This window comes from Thamnophis sirtalis, unplaced genomic scaffold (genome assembly GCF_051295495.1).
Source record: "Thamnophis sirtalis isolate CommonGarterSnake01/CBP01778 unplaced genomic scaffold, rThaSir2_p1.2 scaffold_6, whole genome shotgun sequence".
In the NCBI taxonomy this organism is placed as follows: domain Eukaryota; kingdom Metazoa; phylum Chordata; class Lepidosauria; order Squamata; family Natricidae; genus Thamnophis; species Thamnophis sirtalis.
Window position 1 is genome coordinate 23207481 of NW_028261386.1, and position 23837 is coordinate 23231317.

Consider the following 23837-nt stretch of genomic DNA (forward strand, 5'->3'; position numbering starts at 1 on the left):
CCGTGGAGATTCGTACCCTCACCACCGTCCAGACCTTCCGCACAGCCCTCAAGACCTGGCTATCCAGTCAGGCCTGGGGATAAAGAGCGTAATCTGTCCCCACCCGAATGATGAATGAATGTTGTGTACTATTTTTACTTATGTATTGTTTTATGTTTACTGTTTTGTACCCCCCTCCCTATATTTTGTAAGCCGCCCTGAGTCCCCTCAGGGAAAAGGGCGGCCTATAAATAATAATAAAACTAAACTAAAACTAAACTAAATTAACAGACTGATTGATACCTTTAAAGCCTTACATAGCATGACACCAGTGTATCTGAGGGACCACCTTACTCCCATGGCTTCTCTTCCCTTTAAGCTGGGCAGGAGGGGCATACACTGAGGGGCATACACATTAGTGATTGTCATCTAATGGGACCCAGTAGCTGCTCCTGCTGTCTAGAACACCATATCACCTGAGGTTCACCTGGCCCTGACTCTGCTCACCTTTTGAAAAACCTTGGGGACTTAGTTGTTTTTCCTGGCAGGGGGGGCAGGATAGTAATTGAGTCCACACTATCGGTGAATGTTAGGTTCAGGACTCATTTTGTGCTAACTTTCTGGAACAGTATTTTTTATTTCTTTAGTATACTGTGTATTTTTATCGTGACCCGACAAAAGCGCGAACGACATAAGCGCGCCGACAAAACCGCAGCGCTAAAACCGTGATGTCAAAAGCGCGTCGACAACAGCGCGCCGACAACAGTGCACCGACAGAAGCGCGATTTAAGTTAAGGTAAGGTTTAGGGTTAGGTTTAGGGTTAGGTTTAGGTTTAGGGTTAGGTTTAGGGTTAGGGTTAGGGTTAGGTTTAGGTTTAGGGTTAGGTTTAGGGTTAGGTTTAGGGTTAGGTTTAGGGTTAGGTTACAGTGCGCTGTTGTCGGCGCGCTGTTGTCGGCGCGCTTCAGGGCTCATTCGTCACTCCGTCGCGTGGTTTTGTCGGCACGGTTTTGTCACCGCGGTTTAGTGAGGCGCGCTTTTGTCGTTCGTGCATTTGTGGTGGAACCTATTTTTATTATGTTTTAATTCCTGTTAGCTGTCCGGAGTCACATTGATGAGTTGGGCAGTCATATAAATTGATATATGAAAAATAAATAACCATATTTAGCAGGTATGCAAATCATGTTGCAGAAACTCATATACAATTCTGACAAATCCTCTTAAAATAGATCTGCTGTGGAGTTGTGATTACTGAGATGTCCTTCACCCAGAATTTCCCATGCTCTCATCCGCCATAGCATGTAATTGCAATACATGTAATGTTACATACTATGGCTGGGTGGGTTCACACAAAAAATTAAAAGCCAAACTTAGGTTAATTTATTATGGCTGATTTGATTTGGCTCATGCAACTTGCTAAAACAAAGAATGGATTTCCACAAGATGCTGAATAATTATCCAAGCCCATTTTAGTTTAATATAGCAACTGAGTGAACCCAGTCATTAAATGCATTTTTAAAAAAATCTCCACTCCCACTTCAGCCAACTTCTCCCTAAATTGTAAAATAAAATTCATTTTTTTTCTCCAAACAACCAAACAGTCTTGATTTTGTAGAGATTCTTCCTGGATACAGATGTAGAAATGCAAATTTCTGGTCCAAGCTTCACTCCCCCCCCCTTGTATTTAGCTTGGATAACAATAGCTAGTTGCCATAGAGGATGGAGGCTTGTCTTAACAGCCGTGGTGTGGGTAGCTTAGATTTCCTATGATGCATCCTTTTGAAGCAGGGGCTACTGCGTTTCCTTCTTCATCTGAAGAAAATCACATCTTTTGTGTGACATCATCCTCAACCCACCTGGGCTCATCAAGAGATTACTCAGGCAGTTCCTTCTTCCCAAGAAGATGCTGCCCAATCAGCTGCTTCATTACCTTAGCCAATCAGCTGCCTCAGAGATGATGTCATGGTGTGAACTTGGCAGCCTGGTGGATGCTAAGTGGATCTTTTAGCATCACTCCCTGAACAAGAGCAAACGAGAAGCTGGGAGCGGCTGAACCAAGCATTGGACTTAAAAAGAGGTAAGTGCAGCAGGATTAAGAAAGGGTCCCATCGGGAACTGGTGCTGGGCAGATGGAGGAAAGAATAAATTTCTACCAAGTGTAGAAATTCTCTCTTGAGAGCTGGGCTTTCAAAATGAGGAATGCCAATAGGGGGATAGGTACAGACAGGATCCATGAATATTACTATTGGCTTTTGGAAACCAGCACTTAAGACTCTGGTTTCTTCTGGTCTTTCCATCCCATTCAGATCTTCAATTGCCTCTTTGCATATCTTACATATTAATATCTGCTTTACTACTTTCATAAACACATTCTGTCTCTGCATCTTGCTTTCCTTTTATCGGTGACCTCATTCTTCCAACTCTTGACTATTTAGTACTTTTTTTCTTTTTCGTTCTGTGCTGACACTGAATATGTCATCAAAACAGATTTATTTTCTTTTTTTCTCCCTTGTCTTCAAAGTCCCCTGTCCCTCCCCTTCCTTCTTAATACTTTTTTTTATATCTTTGTATTTCTAACAATCCCCATACCAAGAAATAGCTGCTTCCTATTACTTGTTGTAATATGTGTAATACACTTCACATAACCTGCTTTGTGCCCTGTGATCCAATATAAAATCTGAAACCCTTGAGATGTTGGGTTGAGAGACATCAGTAATTTTAGATCAGCAATGTTGTGGAAAACAGCTTCCAGACTATAACAAGTAAAGTCTGGTGATATCTTAAAGACAGACATTTATATGACAGCAGCTTTCATGAAATAGAGTTCATTCAGAGACAATGCCCCCATTCTCTGGGAGGTTATATCTTAAGTGCCACAAGTTTTCCTCAAAAGAAAAACATGGGTATTATCACAGAGGCAAATAGGATTGCTTTGGAGATCTTTTACATCTAGCCATTTTTGCTCTGGATGGATGGAGGCACTTTTGTGTCTGTGTGTGTGTGTGTGGGGGGGCAGTGGATAGTTACAGAACATTTCTTTCTTCCTCTTCGCAGCTGTTTCTTCTCTTGCAAATTTGCAATGAACTCACCCTGATCCAGACAAACTAACAATGGGCAAGGCTGCTTTTATGGCACAATGCTTTCAGAAGGCAGGAAAGAATAGTCAAGTTAATTGGATGTGGAATTCAGGTCCCCGAAACATCCCTGGCTTTCTTTCTTCATAATTTCTTTGTTGATAGAAAGTTTATTTTCTTCAACCTGGGCTGAAACCTCATTGCTGAAACCTCAGAAACCCGAGGAATGGCTGCATACATTTCCTGTGGTCAAGGGGAGAGTTGCTTTAGTAGTTTTCTAAACCTGTTCTTACCCAGCAAATCCAAGATTGATTATCACCCCGCACCCCCCCCCCCCAAAGAGAAAAGCATTTGGACTTCTTTGTGTCTGCAAAAAGAAATAGATGTTTAAAACAGGAACGGTCAAATCTGGTTTTGTTGGCAGAGAAGATAGCTAGCAGATTTTTTCCCCCCAAAGGGAAAATTATGGAGTTTTCATAGTCTTTTATTATCGGTGCAAAGTTAGCTCTGTTAATTTGGAAATTCTCTTTCTGTGACTTGTATAATGATTACATTCATACACAGCACCAACCCTGGTCTCCTTAGGCTAAATGGTAATATCCATTGGCTGAATCTTTCTATAGCAATTGTTCTCCAGATTTAATTTTTTCTCTCCGCCTACTGCCCCCAATCCCAAAAAGTACCTCCGAATGCCTATAGACATCAACAGACTAAAGCCTTTTGACTCCATTTCTGGCTGGAACTTTCACATTACATGGTATGATCCCCTTTTCACCCCAGATTTCACTAATCAGCCCACTTCTACTTTATCCTTTTCATATTGTGAAGGTGCTCTGATTTAGGCTAAAAGATGAGGGGGCATCAGGGCTTAATATCGTCAAGAGTCAGAAGGATTTTCTTCCTGAGGACTCTGTTTTAATCATCATCAGACAACCTTGGCAAATGTGAAGCATTACAGTAATGAATATCCTGGGACCATGTGCAGAGTGCTTTCCAAATAGCTCCAGGGCAGAAAAGAATGATTGGAAATGACAAGTGAACACATGGGATGCTTTGATTGGTTATAGGTTTCCCAGCAAGTCACATGTTATCAAATGCAGGTGGAAAGCAAATGTAATCTTTCCTGCCTGCACTGAAATTCCTCCCATGTAGGTAAAAGCAGTAAAATCAGATTCCTGTGGCATGAGGTAAGTGAGCATAGCATGTTCAACAGCAGAAACCCTTTGCTCTCTTCTCCTTTCCTTTATATTTGCGGATAATGTCTTTGCCACAGGTAACCTCATGACAGAAGAGCCATCTTCCTTCCCTCCCTGCTTCCTTCCTTTAGATTTCATTGGTGGCATCTGAAGAAAGGCCAGCCCTCCATCTTTTCTCCCCCCACCCCATGTCAGTTCTTCAAATGCCGAACAAAAACTGCAATTATTTGTCAGGGGTGGGCAGAGTCCTGCCTTGAAAAAGGGAGAGGTGCCAAATTATTGGTAAAAATAGAGACAGAAATGTTTAAAGGAGAGAAAGCACACATTCATACCTGTGTGGTTAAACCTGGGGTCTATATTAGTAATGGTGGATTTTATTTTATATTTTTTAGAAAAATAGGAATCAACATGTGGGCTTTTTCTCTCTCTCTTTCCCTCCCACATCTGGAGATGAAGGCTGAGAGGCCTCTCCCACTTCCATGGCATTTATCTCAAATGGGTGTGGGATGGAATAGTTGCTGAAGGGGGAGCAACAGCTGTTTTCTCTTTAAATTTTTTTAAAATATTTTTTTTTTGTGTGGAAATTGATTCACTTCTTTATTACCTAACCCTGTCCTCCAGCCACCACGGCTCTTGAGAAGGTTTGCACAACCACCAAGTAAAAGAACAAAGTCAAAGATAAATGAAAAGGCACAGAGCAAAAAAAAAAAAAAGACAAAGTAAAGGGAAATATTTAAGTGAAGGGAATAGCGGCGTAAAGATCTAAAAGGTACGAATGAAGGTTGTTGGGTTAAAAGAAAAAGAGAGAAATTTAAAAGATCACGAAAGGGAAGAAATATGTAGGCTTTCACTTGGCATTAAAAATGGCACAGTGGAGATAGCAGGGTCCTTCTCGATTATGTCTGTGTGTTTGGAAATATATGAGCGCTTACTTTCAGGAGAGGGAAAGGTGTCTGATTGTTAATGAAACAAGCCCATATTGTACAGAGGCAAAATGTAAGTTCTCCAGCTCATCCTTTTCGGACAAGGCTGCAGTGTCAGGTCCTTATCATGCCCACCTTTTTCTCCTCCCTCCCTCCCTGCTTTCAGCTGCTGTGAGCTCATCCCACATTATACAGTAACAGGGCTGTGGCTTCCACCTCCCTCCCTCCCTTACCGACCAAGCGCCACACAGCATGCCTGGTGGAGCCATTGGAAAGACAGCAGCTTTTCAAACGTCTAGGGCTCACTCTGTGGATTTGCCTCCCAGCCAGCCCCACGCTTCCCAAGCCGGCTTCTTGAGCCAAGCGCTTTCCCAGGAACCAAAGCAGGGGAGGGGGGAGGGAGTCTTAGCAATAAAGCAATAGCGGTGAAGAGGGGCTGTGGGCAGATCACAGCCAGTCCCCAGAACTGCCGGTGAAAACGCTGAGCGCATGATCTCCTAACAAAGGAAAGGAGAGCCGTGGATCTTGGGGACTGAATAATGTCTGCTAATAGGTCTTGGATGAAAAGGAAGGGGGCTGCTGTGACAACCCCATTTGTAGAAACAGAGATTTCCTTTACATGAAGGGAGAAGAGCTTTTTGAGGCTACTAGATAGGCAGAAGGAGGTGGGGACAGAGGAATGAAGTTTTGAATGAAGAATGAAGTCTTCCAAGTGGAGCAGCAGGAATTTTTCTGTCGTTGTGGGCAAATTCCACTTTTTTCACCAGGAGGAATCCCCAGTCAAATTCTAGAGGCTTAAGATTTAACAAGAGGACTTTTGGGTGTTGTATTAGGGGATTGGAGGCTAAAATATATAAAGAAGAACAGTTGCAGGAATAGGATATGTCTAGTAGGTTAATGAAAAGAAGGACTGGGGGAGACATGGTAGCAGTGCTCCGATATCTCAGGGGCTGCCTCAAAGAAGAGAGAGCCAAGCTAGTCTCCAAAGCACCTGAGGGTAAGACAAGAAGCAATGGGTGGAAACTAATCAAGGAGAGAAGCAACTTAGAACTAAGGAGAAATTTCCTGACAGAACAATTAATCAGTGGAACAATTTGCCTCCAGAAGTTGTGAATGCCCCAACACTGCAAGTCTTTAAGAAGATGTTGGGTAGCCATTTGTTTGAAGTGGTGTAGGGTTTCCTGCCTAAGCAGGGGATTGGACTAGAAGATCTCCAAGGTCCCTTCCAACTGTGTTATTCCTATTCTATTCAATTGTATTCATTAGCTGTTGTAATTCAAGTAGGTAAAAACAAAATCATTTTAAAACTAGCATCAATCCTAAGAGGCACCCTTGTCTTTCTCAGTGTCGTGGCCCATTCTTGGGAAGTTATCATGGGGAGAGGGGGAAGGGATTCTGAACACGTGCTTCCTTCCTCTCAAAAGAACAATCCTCATTGGTTTTGGGAAATGAATATAGCATTGCTCCTATACTCAGGTCTAAAACTGAATTACACCATGTTTTTGGGGAGCAAGCAAGCAGCCCTGGAAATGCACCCCCCCTCCAGTTTAGCTAATTTGACTTTCTGAATTGCTGAGCTAAAATCTAACCATCTTTTTGGGGGGGATCTTTATCATTCTTTTGTACTTAGCTGCTGCAAAAATTCTGTATTCAATGACAGTAGCCCCCAACCTTTTGGACACCAGGGATCGGAGGGGGCGTGGTTTCACATGCTGCCTGCATCCCATGTATTTTGCACAGCTCTGTTTCTGGCATGGCACGGACCAGAGTTTGGGGACCCCTGCTCAAGGAGACAGAATTCCAGGCAAATGGAATTCTTTCACAAATGGGATTAATAAAGAGGGTTTTTTTTGGGGGGGGCAGACTGAACATTACATATCTCCTGATAGTTGAGAAAAAGCCATCTAATAATAAGTAATGGCAATTTTTTTTTGTAGTTCTAGTTTTATTGCAGTTTTCTTGTAGTTCAAAGCCCTTGTAAGTTCAAAGTCTAATTTATGTGTTGCTTATAGAAATGGATTAAGAGTTCATTTTTCAACCTACACTTACTGTACACTGGAAAGCTTCTTCTTCACTGCTGCAACCTATTGGGTCTCATAATTAGCGAGTGGGATGATCCTTATGGTTACACAGAAACTGGGTCAAATCAAATGAACAAAGAATGGATGTATGGAACACTGCTTTTTCCAGAGTTCCTTGTAGCAGCATCTGGAAGTATCCATGCATATACAATCAAACTAGTCATTTCTGGAAGAAAGGCACTAGTCTACATCAGAGGTGTTGAACTCAAGGCTCGGGGGCTGGATATGGCCTACGGGGTGCTTCGATCTGGCTTGCAGGGCTACCCTAGAAACAGCAAACGACCAGTCCGCGGTGACTCTGCTAGCAAAAATGGAGCTTGGGAGGGTCACGTGTGGCCCTCCCAGGCTCCATTTTCAGCTGTGATGGCCTCCTGCCACCCTCTGCCAGTGAAAATGGAGCTTGGAGGAGCAACATGCGGCACCCCCTGAGTTCCGTTTGCACTGGCAGAGGGCAGCAGGAGGCTGTCACAGCTGAAAGTGGAGCTCTGGATCCCGTTTTTATTGGCAGAACACTTGGGCTACCATAGACGTCCCCGACATGAGTGATGTCAAGCTGGCCGCGCCCACCCTGGCCCCAGAAGTCAAACACAATCCTGATGTGGCCCTTAATGAAATCGAGTTTGACTCCCCTGGTCTACATTGTATGAGAAGGACTGAATCTAAAACATCTCTTGTGTTCCACCTTTGTGTCATGTTCACACAGAACTGAATGATTCTTTCAGCTGGAAATTTAAGTACTCCAATATCTTAAACTGTCTGGACTATAAAAGAATGCGTTTCCGATGTTCTTGTTATTCTTCCTCCCCATCATTATGATCCGATTCATGTAACCATGGTTTGATGAATAAATTGCAGACATCTGAATTTGCACGTATGCTAGGCCACATTATGGCTCAGCACCATACCTGCGCCCAGTGGGTTTTGTTTGCCAGACCCTTTTCAAGATCTCTGCAGATTTCTTAAAAGGCAGCGATCTAAATTGCTTCTGGGTGGAGCAGTTCCATCTGCCATGTCTTCTATTGTTTGAGCTACATTCTTCCTCCCTGGTTGTGAGAGCAGTGTTCACGCATGGAGTCACCCCAGACATGGGGCCAATGTGTTCCAAGACTGAATCAAACTCTCAAGTCAGCATTGCTTAGTGTGCTTCTTCAACTTCTTTAAAATGATCTCTGCAACTGAATGAAATCTAGTCTTGATAGTTCACGCATGCGTTTTATTGATTTACAGAATTTATATGGTTGCCTATTGAACACATATAGGCACGTGGTGGCTCAATGGCTAAGATGCTGAGCTTGTTGATCAGAAGGTCGGCAGGTCAGCGGTTCAAATCCCTAGTGCTGCGTAATGCAGTGAGCTCCTGTTATTTGTCCCAGCTTCTGCCAACCCAACAGTTCATCAAAAGCACGTAAAAAATGCAAGTAGAAAAATAGGAACCACCTTTTGCTGGCCACATGACCACGGAGACATCTTTGGACAGCGCTGGCTCTTCAGCTTTGAAACGGAGATGAGCACCGCCCCCTAGAGTCGGGAATGACTAGCACATATGTGGGGAACCTTTACCTTATTGAACATAGCCATGGCTGACTAACAAAAATCCAGAAAAGCATATTATAAAGCCTCTAATCACAAAATGGAAACAATATTAAAGTAACCATAACACCATAGCCAGGACACCATTACAGACTCATAACACAACTACACTTAGAGTGTCTCAATATCGCATCCAAGCACCTGAAACATCACATGTCAGTCATTGCAACCTTCCAGAAGGCCAAGAGAGTTGTGGCCCTCTGGATCTCAGAGATCAGGCTGCTCCATGCCAAGCGTCACAACAGTGAAGGCACATTTCCTACCTCCCACCAGATAATATTGAGCAGAGGGGACCTGGAACACCCAAACTCTGTTGTGCCTAGTGGGATGGAGAGAAATCCTCAAGAGAGAGGCACTCCCGCACATTATCTACCCCTTTTCTTCACCATGGGCTCCCTTTAAATACCTTTTGTGGCCATAGGCCTTAGCCACAGACCCCCCAAGACTTAACTGAAGATTTAAATTAACTTTACCCTTATTTAAAACCATAACATTTCTTCAAACCTTCATGGATTGCTTGTGATGACTTCATGCCCCTCCCTCCCCCGGGATCCATGGACCACAGGTTGAGGATCACTGATGTAAGGCTTTAAAGGTGGTAATTAGAACCTCAAATTGCACCCAGAAGCACATGGAGAGCCATTTCAGCTGACACAATAGTGGTGTAGCACAAGAGAACCTTGGTATACCCAGAAGAGTGCATGCCACTGCATTCTGAACCAGTAGAAACTGTTTTTTTCAAGGACTCATGGAGCATATAGTAGCAGCAGTCCAACTGGGAAGTGACCAAGGCGTGAGTGACAGTGAGCAGAACCTCCCAGTCCACGCATGGGTGCAGTTGCCACACAAGATGGATTTGTGCAAAAGCCCTTCTAGCCACAGTTGCTACGTGCTTTTTGGTAGGAGCCATCAGTCCAGGAAGACTCTCATGATGCACACTACATTTATTAGGAAATGTGCTACCCTGGAAAGCCACTCTTGTTTTGCCCAGATTGACCTGTTGTTCTCCATCTAGACACTGATAGGCTCCAGACTCCGTTGATGGAATGATGGCATGATTAAAGTTAGATAAACTACAGTACCCTTCTGATGATTTAGGCTATGAGAAATGTGTGTAAACATATGCAAAAGGCATTTAATGCTACTTTTATGAATGGTGTAGTGGCCTAGAGGTGGAGCTCTCAACTCACAATCAGGAGTCTGTGAGTTTGATCCTAGATAGAGGCAGATATTTCTCTCTCTGGGCACAATGAGAATATATCTGCTGAACAAAACTCTGCATTGGTGACAAGAAGGGCATCTGGCCAGTAAACACTCTGCCACCTCCATTCAGTTGCCTACACTCCACCTGGTAAGGGATTATGGGGTCGTTAAAAGAAGATGATTTAATGCTACCTTTATGAAATATGCTGTGTTTCTCCATGAAACAGAAAAAAGGTTGATCTTCACTGGCCAAATAGGCAGAAATTAAAAGATTAAAGGCCCTTTTTATGCTTGACTTATTGATGTTTAAATGCATCAAGTAAGAACTAGGGAAACAAGTCACAGAGTTTTGAATTGCACGTAATTTTGATCTGCATCTAAGAGTTGAAGATGTTTAGCACTTCCACATCAAAAGCCCTGCATTTCTGGGTCCTGTATCTTTGTGGCCATCCCTCAACTAAGAGAATATCAGTTAGTGAAACTCAGTCTTAGCAACTTTAAGGTAGGTGGACTTCAACGCTTCAAATGCTGTTTGATGAAAGAATTCTGGGCGTTGAGAAACACTGAGTTAAACTATTCATATTCAGCAGACCAATACTGGGACATTTCATAACATATTATAGTAGACTAAAATAAGGGTTTGGTCCTTGGTTGTTCAGAGTTAAAATAAGGAATCTATCCTTAAATGGAACATAGGGAAATTGGGGATAACAGAGCTGGGCCGAGTCTAATGCCTCCTGGAAGGAACGTGAAGCTGCCGGGGTGAACAGCTTGAGATCTTTGTGGGAAATTCACTTTTGAGCACTTGACCTGTAATGTCTTGCATATTGCATCCCCTTGCAAATCCCACCACTCGTTTCCTTAAAGGGACAGAAGCAAATTGAAATTCACTCGTGTTGCTTTGTCTTTTGCTTGTCTCCTCAGGTTGCTAGTAGGCTCCACCGGTTGTGATCTTCCCCACCCCTGACAGCCACCAAAGCAGCAGGAGACTAAGAACAGCAGACACCATGACACTGGCAGGTATGGGAATGCTTCCTTTTCAGGGCTTTTCTGCATTGGCCTTTGAATGTAGTATAAGCATCCCCTGGTTACATTTCCACTCTGCTATATCCTTATAATGTGGCCATATGTCACTCATAGTTCTGCAGGTGTTACAGTAGCGTGACCTTTTAGTAGGGTAACCCTTTAGACTGATTTCAATGCCCATGCTTTTAGTGGCCCAGGAAAATGGGGTCAGCTCAATGCCCATTAGCCAATTCAGGCTTGTTTGGCACCACTCTTCCATCTCTGGTTTTTCTTCTATGTTATTAACAGAAACAGACCTTGAAGTGGGTGTGTTGGGTCTCTAACAATGCTTTGAGCTCTAAGCACATAGCGTTTATAAACAGTATCCTGAATAACAGGAAACGAGCTTCCTTTAATCTTCTCAGCTGTCCTTATCACTCTCTGTATGGACTTTCTATCTGACGCAAATCCTTGTGACATTCTCACAGCTGGAGTATAGTGGTCGTGCATTGGTTTAGTTGTAAAGTGGCCCAAATAAAGGAGACAATATGTGTGACTATCCTGTCTTTCACTCTTCCGTACCCACATCAGATATCTAATATTATCAGATATCTGTTCCCCTGGCTTCCCATGCTTTAGTTAAATCCCCAAGGAAGATATCAAAAGTATTCTTTTCCCATGGGATGTTTTAGCAGTAATGAAATTGGCATAGCTCAGGGGAAATGGAGAAATCATTGAGGGATTTTTTTTTCCTTCTATGCCTAGAGGAATTCAGATGAATCATCTCTGTATTTAATTTCTCTCCTTGAAAATTTGCTGGAAAACCTCTAAAGACCATTGGGCACCAAATTAACTACCCTGTTTCCCTGAAAATAAGACCTCCCGGGATAATAAGCCCAATTGGGCTTTTGAGTGCATGCACTAAAATAAGCCCTCCCAGAAAATATTGCAACATAGCAGCAGCCCTGAAGTGACTACATTCGCTGCCTCCTGTACCTCAAAAATAATAAGACCTCCCCCAAAATAAGGCCAAGTTCTTATTTTGGGGATCAAAAGAAAATCATATCCTGCCTTATTTTCACAGTAATTGATTTGTCTTCTCTCTATATGGGTGTCTCTTTTCTCTCTTTCCCCAGTTCCAGAACTTCCTTTTGAGATATAATCACCAGATGTGGACACACAGCATTTCAAGTACAACTGTATTATGAATTTGTATAAAAGCATTATCAGAACTCAGCATCTGAAAATGAAGCCAATAGCAGCTCTTCCTCTCCCCTTCTCTTCCATTCCTTTCCATATCGGCCATGAGATGAGCATGAAAGCAGAAAAAACCCTGTCGCCAGGAACAAATGCCAGGGAAATTGCTAATAAAACCTCCTTTTTTGTAATTGTATTTCAATGTTCTTATTTCACACAGCCTACAAAGAAAAAATGAAAGAGCTCCCCCTGGTGTCCCTCTTCTGTTCCTGCTTTCTCTCAGATCCTTTAAATAAACCATCATATAAATATGAAGGTAAGTGGAAACTGATAGTCTTGCCAAGAAAGCTATAGTTTGTTTGTTTGTTCATTCTCTCCCTCCCTCCCTCCCTCCCTCCCTCCCGCCTCTCTCTCGCAAAAATAGCTAAGCCAACCAACTTTCATGTTGCTCCATGGCAGCTGCTAGATTTCTAGATGAGCCAATAATATGAGTTGTATGAATTTAGCCTTTAAGAAGAAATATATATTACTGCTTCATTTTTATCTCTGGCTCAGTGTCATTTGCCAGCATGATGGAAGAATAGGCAGCAAAGAAGGGATTTTGCACACACTGATTTCCAAACTTGGAAACCTTTTCCTTTCATGTCTACTTCTTTGCTGATGAATCCCATCATGTCTGCACCAAAGGACCTCAGTGTTGCAGGGGACACTTCAGATCCTCTGTGAGACACAGATTTCCAGTAGTTTCCCCTGCAGCCTACAGTAATTCTGCCCACTGCTAGTTAAACTGCTTCTTGGCATATTGATTCTTCAGCTTTACTCTCCCTTTTGTTCAGTAGACACTGTAGACCTGACCTGGTGTGTCATATCTGACATGGAGGTCATTGAACTCAACAAGCGCACCTCTGGACAATCCTTTGAGGTCATTCTTAAGCCACCGTCCTTCGATGGGATCCCTGAATTCAATGCCTCCTTGCCTCGACGGCGTGACCCATCATTGGAGGAGATCCAGAAGAAGCTAGAAGCTGCTGAGGAACGACGTAAGGTGAGAAATAGTTTGTACCTGCATGATACCCACAGTGCAGTTAAGAAATTTAATGGGCTTTATGGTAACAGCAGGCCACCTCTTTGGATAGTAAAACATGTTATTTATTCATCCATTGAGCTATCCATCCTGTTTTGAGGATTCTCCCTATCATTCTGCAGAGTAAGGGATTTACTCTTTGCCTTTCCCAATGGCACCAACCTTGGTAAATAGTTTAGACATTGTAGAGGACAATTTGATCATGTGAATAAACCAACAGGGAATCTGCCCCACTCTTTTTAATGCCAGGAAAAGTATGAAGAGTTGTTCTAGAAACATAAAGATTGTTCTCCGGAGTCTACCAAATTACTCTAGAAAAAAAAACTCTCCCTGTTTGGGTGCCTCCAGAATTATGGACATTAATTTCTAGAATTCTTCACAGAGCCATGCTGGTTGGGAATTATGGAACTAAGCCCAACACCTGGAAGGGTCCCAGGTTGGGGAAGTCTGCTCTAGAAGACAATATATAGTTGCTAATTTTCTGTGTTCTAACTAAACATTACAATTAATTTGAAAAACTGACCATTTACACTGCCTAGTTGAGTTCACTCAATGTACTAGTTGGGTCAGGAAAGGGCTTAGTGCTTCCATTTATAGAATGTTCAAAACCCGATAAATTTTAATCTTAGTTAGAGGATTTCCCCCCACCCACATAAAGTGTTGTATAAACCCAGCTTCTTTGGTTAGTTTAGGGTTCAATATATTGTCCCTCTGTGAAGGAGATGGGCTGTTCCAAAATATGAAAAATAAATCATGCAAACCAGATTAAGTATATTGTACAAACTCAGCCTCTCTCTTAATTTATATTATTCATATGCATGTTTTATTACAGTTGAGATAGTTAAGCATTTGCTTAATCTAACCCCGTGATGGCAAACTGATGGCTCTTGTGGCACGCGGAGCCATATTTGGTGGCACACCAGCTGTCAGCTCCAGCGCATGCATGACAGCTGATTTTTCACCCTTCCAGAGGGTCGGGGGGGGGGGCGTTTTCACCCTTCCCATGCTTCAGGAAAGCCTCCAAAGGTTGGGGAGGGCGAAAAATGGCCCCAAGTGGCCAACTGGAAATTCGGGAACAATCTGTTTCCGGCTTCTGGAAGGCCTCCGGGGGACCGGGGGGGGGGGGCGTTTTTGCCATCCCAAGCTTTAGAAAAACCTCCAGAGCCTGGGTGGTGGTGGTTCATGCACACATGCGTGGGGGGGGGTCACGCTTGCATGCGCAGGTGGGCGGGAAGATTGAGTGGGCACGCGTGAGCCCGCTATTGAATGTGTGTGCAATTTTGGCACGCCGTAAGAAAAAGGTTCACCATCACTGATCTAACCATTGAAAAGATACCCTGTGGTAGCCTGGGCTAAGAAAGAGTGATTGGCCTAAAAGCATCCAGCGAGGCCTGTGGTTGATGATGGACTTGACTCTAGGTTTCCCTGCTCCTAGTTCAGCGCCTTAAGCTCTCCAGTTCAGCACTACAGCACCTTAGTTCTCCTACAGTACCATTTGGCTAAATTTCCCCATTGAGTGGAGAAATAAGCTCTTAAAGCACACTTGCCTTGTTTTATTAACGTTCAATATTCACAAAAATAATAGAAGAAAATCATGTCTAATTCAAGTGAATGTCATTCATAGGTGACATGTAAAAGAAATAATTCCATTTGTTTATAACCTGCAATATAATACAGTCTTGTAAATAAGCATAATATTGAAGTCTTGGGCATGTGCTTAACATAAATGTATATAGAAGGGAGCCATTTTTAGCTTCTGTGAACAATGAGTAGGAAAGGAATTCAAGCAAAACGTTAGCTAGCCCTTCAACTGCTTACAAAGCAGTTCTAGGGAACGGGCTGATCACAGGAAGAAAGAAATTGGCGCTGCTTTCCTGCTTACAAATTATTGATAATCCATTAGAAGGCATCATTCATTCATCCTTGTTCCTGCCTGACCTTGATAGGTAATCATGAATAGCTTCTGGACTACAACTGTAGGGGAAAGAAATGAATGAATTCCTTTTCTTTGGCTCAGCTTTTCTCTTAGATCCCGAGTTAAACCTTTTCCTGTCTCCTTGATCTTAAGAAGTGATCTTATCCACACCTTTCCTCTTGGAAATACTTTAGGAAATATTTTTTTATAGCCCTCGGTTCTTTGTTTGCTTCCAGCGTATCTACTGTTAAGGCTGGAAATTACATCCAAGTCTACACATTTAAAGTTTGAAGTGACTTCCCAAGAGAGGGGCTTTTCAATGGTAGCTTTCTTAAGTCACAGGAGCCTTCTCAATTTATTGTCAACAATTATACAGACATTTTTGACAATCCCCTCTCAACAAAGCTTATGCATAATGTACTGTTCCCCTATAATGACAGGCCTTTGATCTCCCCTTGTTTGGATCATCATAAATGAAACCAGAGGTGATCAAGTCAACTTCCTGAAAACTGAGTAGAAAAATCAACTTGCACAAAAGAGAAATTGCTAAGATAAATTAAAGTATTCATATCTGGGTGTCTTTGACTGATAAACCCCTCTGTGTCTCTGCATTACCCATATAACAGATTCATTCATGTGGTCAGAACGTTCAAATGGCAATAAATAAACCTCTATTTTGCCAGAATCTAGGTATAACTTTATTTGACAAGACACAACCAAATAATACCTTCAAGTATCTTTCCCTGACTTTCACATGAAAACTTTTGCAAGATTACATAAGTATAGAATTGATAAGGAAAAGGACAAGAACAGAAAAAGTTTCAAGTATGCAAGGCGGGAATATAAATATGTAAGGGAACTGTAGACCAGTGGTGGGTTTCAAAATTTTTTAGAACTTCTTCTGTAGGTGTGGCCTGTTTTGTGGGAGTGGCTTGCCAGCTATGTGACTGGGTGGGAGTGGCTTGCTGGCCATGTGACTGAGTGGGAATGGCTTGCTGGCCATGTGACTGGGTGGGAGTGGCTTGTCGGCCATGTGACTGGGCGGGCATGGCCAACTTGTAAAATGTGGTGAAACTCACTTAACAACGCTCTTGGTTAGCAACCAAAATGTTGCCTCAGAAACTCTGGAATTTGTAGCACACAAGTCTTAAAGTTGTCAAGTTACAAGATTCTTGCACCCCTAACCCTTTAGAAAAAAAACCCCCAGGGGTGTTCAAACTTGACAGCTTTAAGACTTGTAGACCTCAACTCCCAGAATTCTTCCTCTTGCTCTTCATCTTGATGATGTGCGGACGGGTTGGGGGGAGGGAGCTAAAACCGGTTCTAAACAGCACTGTAGATTCGTGGAACCTCTTCTATAGAAGAGGTTAGAAGTGGCAGGAACCCACCCCTGCTGTAGACCCATGACAAACTAAAGCTTGGATTTCAGAGAAAAATCAAATATAGGGCCAAACGTAACCCACATCACCAACTTTGCAATGGCTTCCTCAGTGAGGTACCCTTTGTGCCATCTTTGTTGTATTTTTGGCACCGGGCAAAGGCATTCTTCTTCTTCTTCCAGGTTTTTAATCATGATGGTGGCCATGAAGGTGTGATCAAAGCCCTGCTTATTTTATGTGCATTGCAGCTGGGGCTTAGATCATGGATGCCATCCAGGGGTGGGATTCAACTGGTTCACACCAGTTCGGGTGAACCAGATGCTAATTTTACATCTGGTTCGCTGAACTGGTAGTTGGAAAGACTGGCTGGCCCAGGGGTGGGTTTCTCGCCCCGTTCCAACCGGTTCAGTTGGAACAAGGCCGGCGGCATCCTCGCGCACGCGTGCGGCGTCCTCGCGCATGCCAGCGGCATCCTCACGCATGCGTGCACACGCGCGGCGCGCGCATTCGTACTAGCGTCTGTGCGATGCTCCAGCTGCTCCTGGAGGATCGCGCAGGTGCTGTATGCGTCCTGCGCATGCGTGGAAGTGCAGAATTCGTCAAAACTGGGTAAGGAGCGGGCGCGGGCGTGGGGGCGCGGGTGGGCCCTTCACCGTTCCTGGAAGTTACTTACTTCCAGGTTCGGCGACCAACCGGTTCGCAGGGACCGCCGCGAACCGGCTGAAACCCACCCCTGGGCTGGCCCCACCCTGCCCACCTCTCCCCATCCCTCCCAGGAGTCTCCATGCATCCGTTTCATCATGTCAGGTAAGTGCAGGGCTCGCATGGAGGCTCTGGGAGGGTGAAAAACGGGCCTCCCGGAAGTCTGAAAACGGGCCTGTTTCCGGTCTCTGGAGGGCCTCTGGAGCTCAGGAGAGGCCATTTTCATCCTACCGGAGGCTCGAGTAAAGCTTCTGTAGCCTGGGGAGGGCAAAAATGCCCCCCCCCCATGGGGCAGGAGGTCGAGTAGGCCACGCCCCTCATGGCCATGCCCGCCCAGCAGCCGGGCAGAGAACAGGTTGCTAAAAAATTTCAATCCCACCCCTGATGCCATCTTAACTTTTTTGACCATTCCTTATGGAGATGCTTGATAGTGCTTTAAAGTAGATATCTGTTTGACTTGTTTCGTAAACCACTTTGAGATTTGTTTTGAAAAATGTACAAATAAAACATGCAGATATTTTGTGTCAATGAATCGGGTGCCCTGGTTTGCCACTGATTTCTAGTAGGAGCCGAAAGAAATGAGGTTCTTTCAGCTCTAGCTTTCACATAGACTTGCTATATTGACAGAAGCAGAAAACAAAACTGGGCAAATTCTCTTTAAAAAGACAACAACTAGGGGAAGCAATCCATCCCACTTAAGTGTTATCAGGAGGCCATGGAAAATATTTTTGAAAATGCTGTTCTGCTGAAAATAGGTTACTTGCTTTTGCACTACGTGGTCTTCGAAAGGTCATATCTGATCCATCTCATTACAATTACTTGACATTTTACAAATTAAAAGCCAGGTTAGCCTGTTTGGGCTGCTGGTTAATAGTATTCTATAAACTAAGCAGTGTTTCTCAACCTTGGCAACTTGAAGTCCTGTGGACTTCAACTCCCAGAATTCCCCAGCCAGCTATGCTGGCTGGAGGATTCTGGGAGTTGAAGTCCATAGGACTTCAAGTTGTCAAGGTTGAGAAACACTGCTATAAAGTACCCCTTAGGATACATAGATGGAAGTGAGATCCTGACCTGCAAGGGAAACTGGTATAAGTTAAATTGAAAGATTTTGTCCCAACATTGTTACTTTAACCATAGAGAAGAAGGCTGGGGATATAAAAAAATCTGCATACATGACACTGAACAGGTTTTCCTGCTGTACTTAAGCATTCAGCAGGTGAAAGAAGACTTCCCAAATGTATCTTGATGAACACAGATTACAAAAAATATACTTGGTTGGAAAATGGCGATTGACAAATGTCAAAATCCCTATAAGGCAATTGGAAATCTGTCTTCTTAGCCATTCATCAATTTAGCTATGTACTTTAGCCAGGGTGGTGCAGTGATTAGAGTGCAGTACTGCAGGCTACTTCAGCTGACTGCTAGCTGCAGTTTGGCAGATCGAATCCCACCAGGCTCAAGGTTGACTCCGCCTTGCATCCTTCTGAGGTGGGTAAAATGAGGACACAGATTGTTGAGGCAATATACTGAGTTTGTAAACCGCTTAGAAAGGGCTGTAAAAGTACCTTGAAGTGGTATATAAGTCTAAGTGCTATTGCTATTGCTACTGTTGGACTACAGCTCACATAATCCTAAACCAACATAGTCAGTCTGGACAAAAGATTTTTGGAAAAGGAAAAGAAGGAAATAGCGATACAGCATTTGGGAATGCCATCAATCCCCAATTTTAAATCAGGTAAAATAGAAAGTTTCTTATAAAAGTAGTGTTGCATACTTCACACGTATATATTGATATTTGTGCTGGAGTGTGCATGATATATTCCAGCTGCGTTCATCTCTTGTTGCAAAGCTCTTAGTAATAAACATCCCTAATTTTGTTTTTGGGCCAGGCCAGGAGGCAAGGGTTAGACGTGAGTGAACTCTGACATACACAGCAAACAGGCTACTGAAGCCCAGTGCTGATATTTGACTTTTTAACAGGTTGTCTTTCTATCATCAGTCATTTAGGTGCGTGACCCCTCAAAACCGCGGAGGACAAAATCGCGCTCGACGAAAGCGCGCATGTGACGTCATCACAGCGCGACGAAAAAAATTAAAAATTTAAATAAAATTAAAATTAAACCAAGCCGATTCACATAAAGGTAAGGGTTAGGTTTAGGGTTAGGGTTAGGTTAAGGGTTAGGGTTAGGTTTAGAGCGTTAGGTTTAGCGTTAGGTTAAGGGTTAGCGTTAGGTTTAGCGTTACGTTAACGGTTAGGTTTAGGGTTAGATTTAGGGTTAGGTTAAGGGTTAGGTTTAGGGTTAGGTTTAGGGTTAGGTTTGGGGGGGTTAGGGTAAGGTTTTAGCTTTATTTTTACATTTTTTGATCACAGCGCGATGTTTTCATCGCGCTGTGATGACGTCAAATGCGTGCTTTCGTCGAGCGCGATTTTGTCCTCCGCGATTTTGTGGTGGAACCATTTAGGTGTTGGAATTTCTTTCTTCATCAAGTCATCAGATCCAATCTTGTTATCAATGCGAAATAGCCCAGAAAAGCATAGATTTTGTTAGCTGAGCTTCATTTGGAGCCTTCTGTGTCTAAACTAGGCTCTGCTGCATTGTCCTTTGGTCATTGCACCCGATATATGTACATCATTCTCATATTATTCTATGGCTACAGTACCAGGAAGCAGAACTCCTGAAGCATTTGGCAGGAAAGCGGGAACATGAGCGGGAGGTCATCCAGAAAGCCATTGAGGAGAACAACAATTTCATCAAAACTGCCAAAGAGAGGCTGATACAGAAAATGGAGTCCAACAAGGAGAATCGAGAGGCACATTTAGCTGCTATGTTGGAACGTCTTCAGGAGAAGGTGAGGGGTCAACGCTAGTAAGGATGGAGATGGAAGGTGTGGATTGCACTGGATCAAGGCATGTGTGCTAGACTACAATGCGTGTGAAGAAAAACAGGATGGCTCCTCTTTCAGGATTTTTATCTTCAGTTCAAAGAGCTGATAGCTGCTGAAGATCCATCAGATATATCTTGTATGAACCCAGTAATTGTGTTTCTATGGAAGCCAACTAGATGTCTCTAGGCCAGTGATGGCGAACCTATGACACGCGTGTCAGTGCTGACACGCGTAGCCATTTGGGGTGACACGCACAGGATTTCATGCGATTCATCCTCGGCTCCTGCACGGCCACCAAGGATGAAAGAATCTGTGCTGGAGGAACGGGGGGGCGGGACGTGTGATCTTCCCCGCCCACACTCACTTACTGTATCGCCGCCGCCCCTTTCTGAGCGCAGGGGCTGCTGGTAAGGCGTGCGTGCCGTGCGCACACACGTCATCAGCGCGGCGAGGGAGGACCCGCAGGAGAGGAGCGCAGGAACAGTGCGCGCTTCTCTCCAGTCAGGCCGGCACAGAGAGTCTACTCCTGGGACTGTCGGTTACGACCGCACCACAGCAGGGAACAGCGGAGTGCCAACGGGAACTGTGAGCGCCATTATACATTTTTGTAGTTTAAACTATAAATTGCGCAAAATTATGTTTTTGTCGAAGTGACACACAACGCGAGTTATGCTCGATTTTTTGCCGATTTTTGACACACCACGCCAAAAAGGTTGCCCATCACTGCTCTAGGCACATGATAGCCTGTTTTTCTTTCACGGTTATTGATATCCAGAGATGTGCAGCTTCTCAAGAAGATTGATGGAAGCTATGGGACTCCTATGCATGAACATCATGGTGGCCTAGAGGTGGAGTTCTCACCTCACAATCAGGAGGCTGTGAATTCGATCCTAGAGGCAGATATTTCTCTCTCTGGGCGCAAAGAGAAAATATCTGCTGTGAGCTCTGCATAGGTGTCAGGAAGAGCATCGGGGCAGTAAACGCTCAGTTCCATTCAGTCACCCCGATTCCACCCCAGTGCAAGGGATTACAGGGTAGTTAAAAGGGGGAAAAATGGGAGTCCTATGCATGAATTTGCCTATCCCACTAAATTGATGACTCTAGCCACATCTTGTGATATCTTTTTTTTTTTTTTAAAAGGATAAGCATGCTGAGGAGGTCCGGAAGAACAAGGAATTAAAGGAAGAGGCCTCAAGGTAAAGAGGCCTTCAAGCAGATAACAATTTGGACTGACAGCTCCAAGGAAAGATGGCAGCAGGCGGCAGTACATGGTGGAGGCTGCCTTAATGCAAAGTGTTGACTGAGGAACTGGGACTGTCCTCTGCTTTCGTTGTTTGTGAATGTAAAGAATTGATGGGAGAAGCCATCTCGTGTGTTTCAGGGAGGGAGGGGGACATAAGGGGAAAAGGAAGTTGTGAAGAAGAAATGTTCGTATCTGGGGAGGGAAGAGGGTGGGCATGGATGAGAAGAAACCCCCCCAAACAATGAGATGATTTGTTTTTTTGTTCCCACATGGGTCCTTCTGAAGACGGAATCCAAATACAGGAGGGGTGGTAAGAATACCAATTTTGGAGGGAAGTATTCCAGAAAGGGTGGGGGTGGGCTGGGTTAATGAAGAAGAAAAGGCAATCTAATTTGGTGATGAGCCCAGAGCAAGCAGAGGAAGTAAAATCACCTCTGGGGTGAGTGTTGTCTTGTGTGTTTTGCCATTGTTAGTCTCCCCCGTGTGATAAAAACAGCCCTCGTTTCTGTATCCCTTTGTAACTTTCCATCGTGTCTCTTAACTCCAAGGTATTACAAGCCTGATATTGCTTAACTAAAAGTGGCTGGGGTGCTGATTTTGACCTCACAGGCCTCTGTTTTAAAAAATAATTGTAACAATAAATGCCTTTTGCCAGAGATTCACCATGGTCAGCTATGGATATAATTTCCCCTGCTTTTCCATTCAGATCTGTAGGGGAGACCCAAGTTCTTTGAAGGATAATGAGTTTAGGACAATTGAAACATCATTTCCTTGGGATAGTAATAAAAAAAGAATATTTGCATGGATACGCTCTCAAGTAGAAGCTATGAAACTATGTGACAAAACAAGCAGAAGCATGATTTAAACACCCACCCCACCCCCTGACTTCAGAACATAAACCTATAGACAGACAGGGGTGGGTTTCTTCTAGCATTACCGCTGGTTCAGTGCACACACAATTTTGTGCAAGGGCCTGACACGTACCCAGCGCACACGCAGTTGCCTATAAATAGGTCTGTGCATGCGCAGAACATTTAAAAAGGTGGAAAAAAGTTGTCGCGGGAAACGATTCGGGGGTGTGGCAAGCATGCCGTCCCTACCGGTTCAGAGACCCAGTTGCCATTTCCACTACCGGTTCCACCGAACCAGTGTGAACCAGTAGGAACCCACCTCTGCCTATAGATCTTTATATGGCTAAGAATGAATTTATTCTGAAAATGAGACTTTGAGATTTCAGAATTCTTTCAAAACCTCCCCTCACGTCTACACATTGGTTAGCATTTTCTTTAGTTTTACAACATTCCCCTTTAAGAAGCTTGTTTGATAAACTGCTTTTAGAAAGAAAAACCATCTTTGGAAGAATATTTTGCATTTGATAATGTAATATTTAACATCATTTTTAAGGAATACACTAATAAGGCAGGGTTAATAAGGCACTGTGAACAAATGATCAGCCATACAGCTGATTTGGTTGTGGAAAAACAATTATAACAGAGAGCAATATATGAATGACAAAATGGTAGGACTAAATAAAGTTTTTAAATTCTTATTGCTTTTCGGTGAAGAGTTAAACACCTATCTCTACTTCCCATTCTTAAGAAATTCTACAGTTATATTTATTAGATTCATGTGCTACTACACTATTGTTTCTCAACCTGGGCGGCTTTAAGATGTCTGGACTTCAACTCCTGGATTTCCCCAATCTGCACAACTGAAGGCACAAAGATTGAGGAGGCGCTGTGGCTCAGTGGTTTAATGATGCTGGAGATAGTCTTTGCTTTAGTGGTTCAAGTCCTAGCACTGTGTGATGGGGTGAGCTCCCATCACTGACCTCAGCTTCTGTTTACCTAACAGTTCTAAAGCATGTTCTATGCAAGTAGATAAATAGGTACCACTTTGGTGGGGGGACGAATTGGTGTTCCATGCAGTCAGTCAGATTCCTGCTGGCTTCCTAGTTGCGGCACCTTTTTATGAGGCGGGTCTAGGGAAGAGAGAGGGCCTAGGATGGCGCTTCAGGAACAGCTGCTCATCTTTCTTTCTGGTGCAAAGCCAGCTCGCTCTCCTCTGGCACATCTTGGGAAGCACATGAGCATATCCTACAACACAGCTGGTAAATTGGCAGATAAATTACTATTCTGCAAATGTATTGTGGTCTCCTAGCTAACATAACAATGCCATACACTAACAACAACAGCAAAAACAACCAGGATTGGGAAACATTATACTATACATTCCCCCAAACGGTACTCTATTCTTTGGAATAGTGTTGAGGTGTTCCTGTTTGTAAGATGCTGGATTCCTGCACATTCTGAAGCACAATTTCTGGATGAAATCTGAAATATGCACAATCCTAATATTTTATACTACAGTATAGGCTCCCAG

At 43.6% G+C, this 23837-nt stretch overlaps 1 protein-coding gene across 2 annotated transcripts; it reads left to right on the forward strand.

The window, feature by feature from the left end:
- The first annotated feature begins 1974 nt into the window (after positions 1-1974).
- Positions 1975-22113, forward strand: STMN4 (stathmin 4). Of its 2 annotated transcripts, none has more exons than XM_014073922.2 (6): positions 1975-2054; positions 10969-11064; positions 12467-12562; positions 13083-13291; positions 19985-20176; positions 21353-22113. In XM_014073922.2, exons 2-6 carry the CDS (start codon positions 11052-11054, stop codon positions 21410-21412), a joined length of 570 nt encoding a protein of 189 aa, XP_013929397.1. In that variant the 5' UTR covers positions 1975-2054; positions 10969-11051; the 3' UTR covers positions 21413-22113. The 2 variants fall into 2 exon arrangements, with proteins under 2 accessions (XP_013929397.1, XP_013929398.1); XM_014073923.2 differs by having other exon boundaries at positions 13086-13291.
- The last annotated feature ends 1724 nt before the right edge of the window (positions 22114-23837 follow it).

Bases quoted from the DNA above. Each gene is read 5' to 3' on its own strand.
- STMN4 (XM_014073922.2), top strand. The intron at 13,292-19,984 runs GTGAGAAATAGT...CTATGGCTACAG, and splicing joins CTGCTGAGGAACGACGTAAG to TACCAGGAAGCAGAACTCCT. The intron at 20,177-21,352 runs GTGAGGGGTCAA...TTTTTTTAAAAG, and splicing joins TGGAACGTCTTCAGGAGAAG to GATAAGCATGCTGAGGAGGT.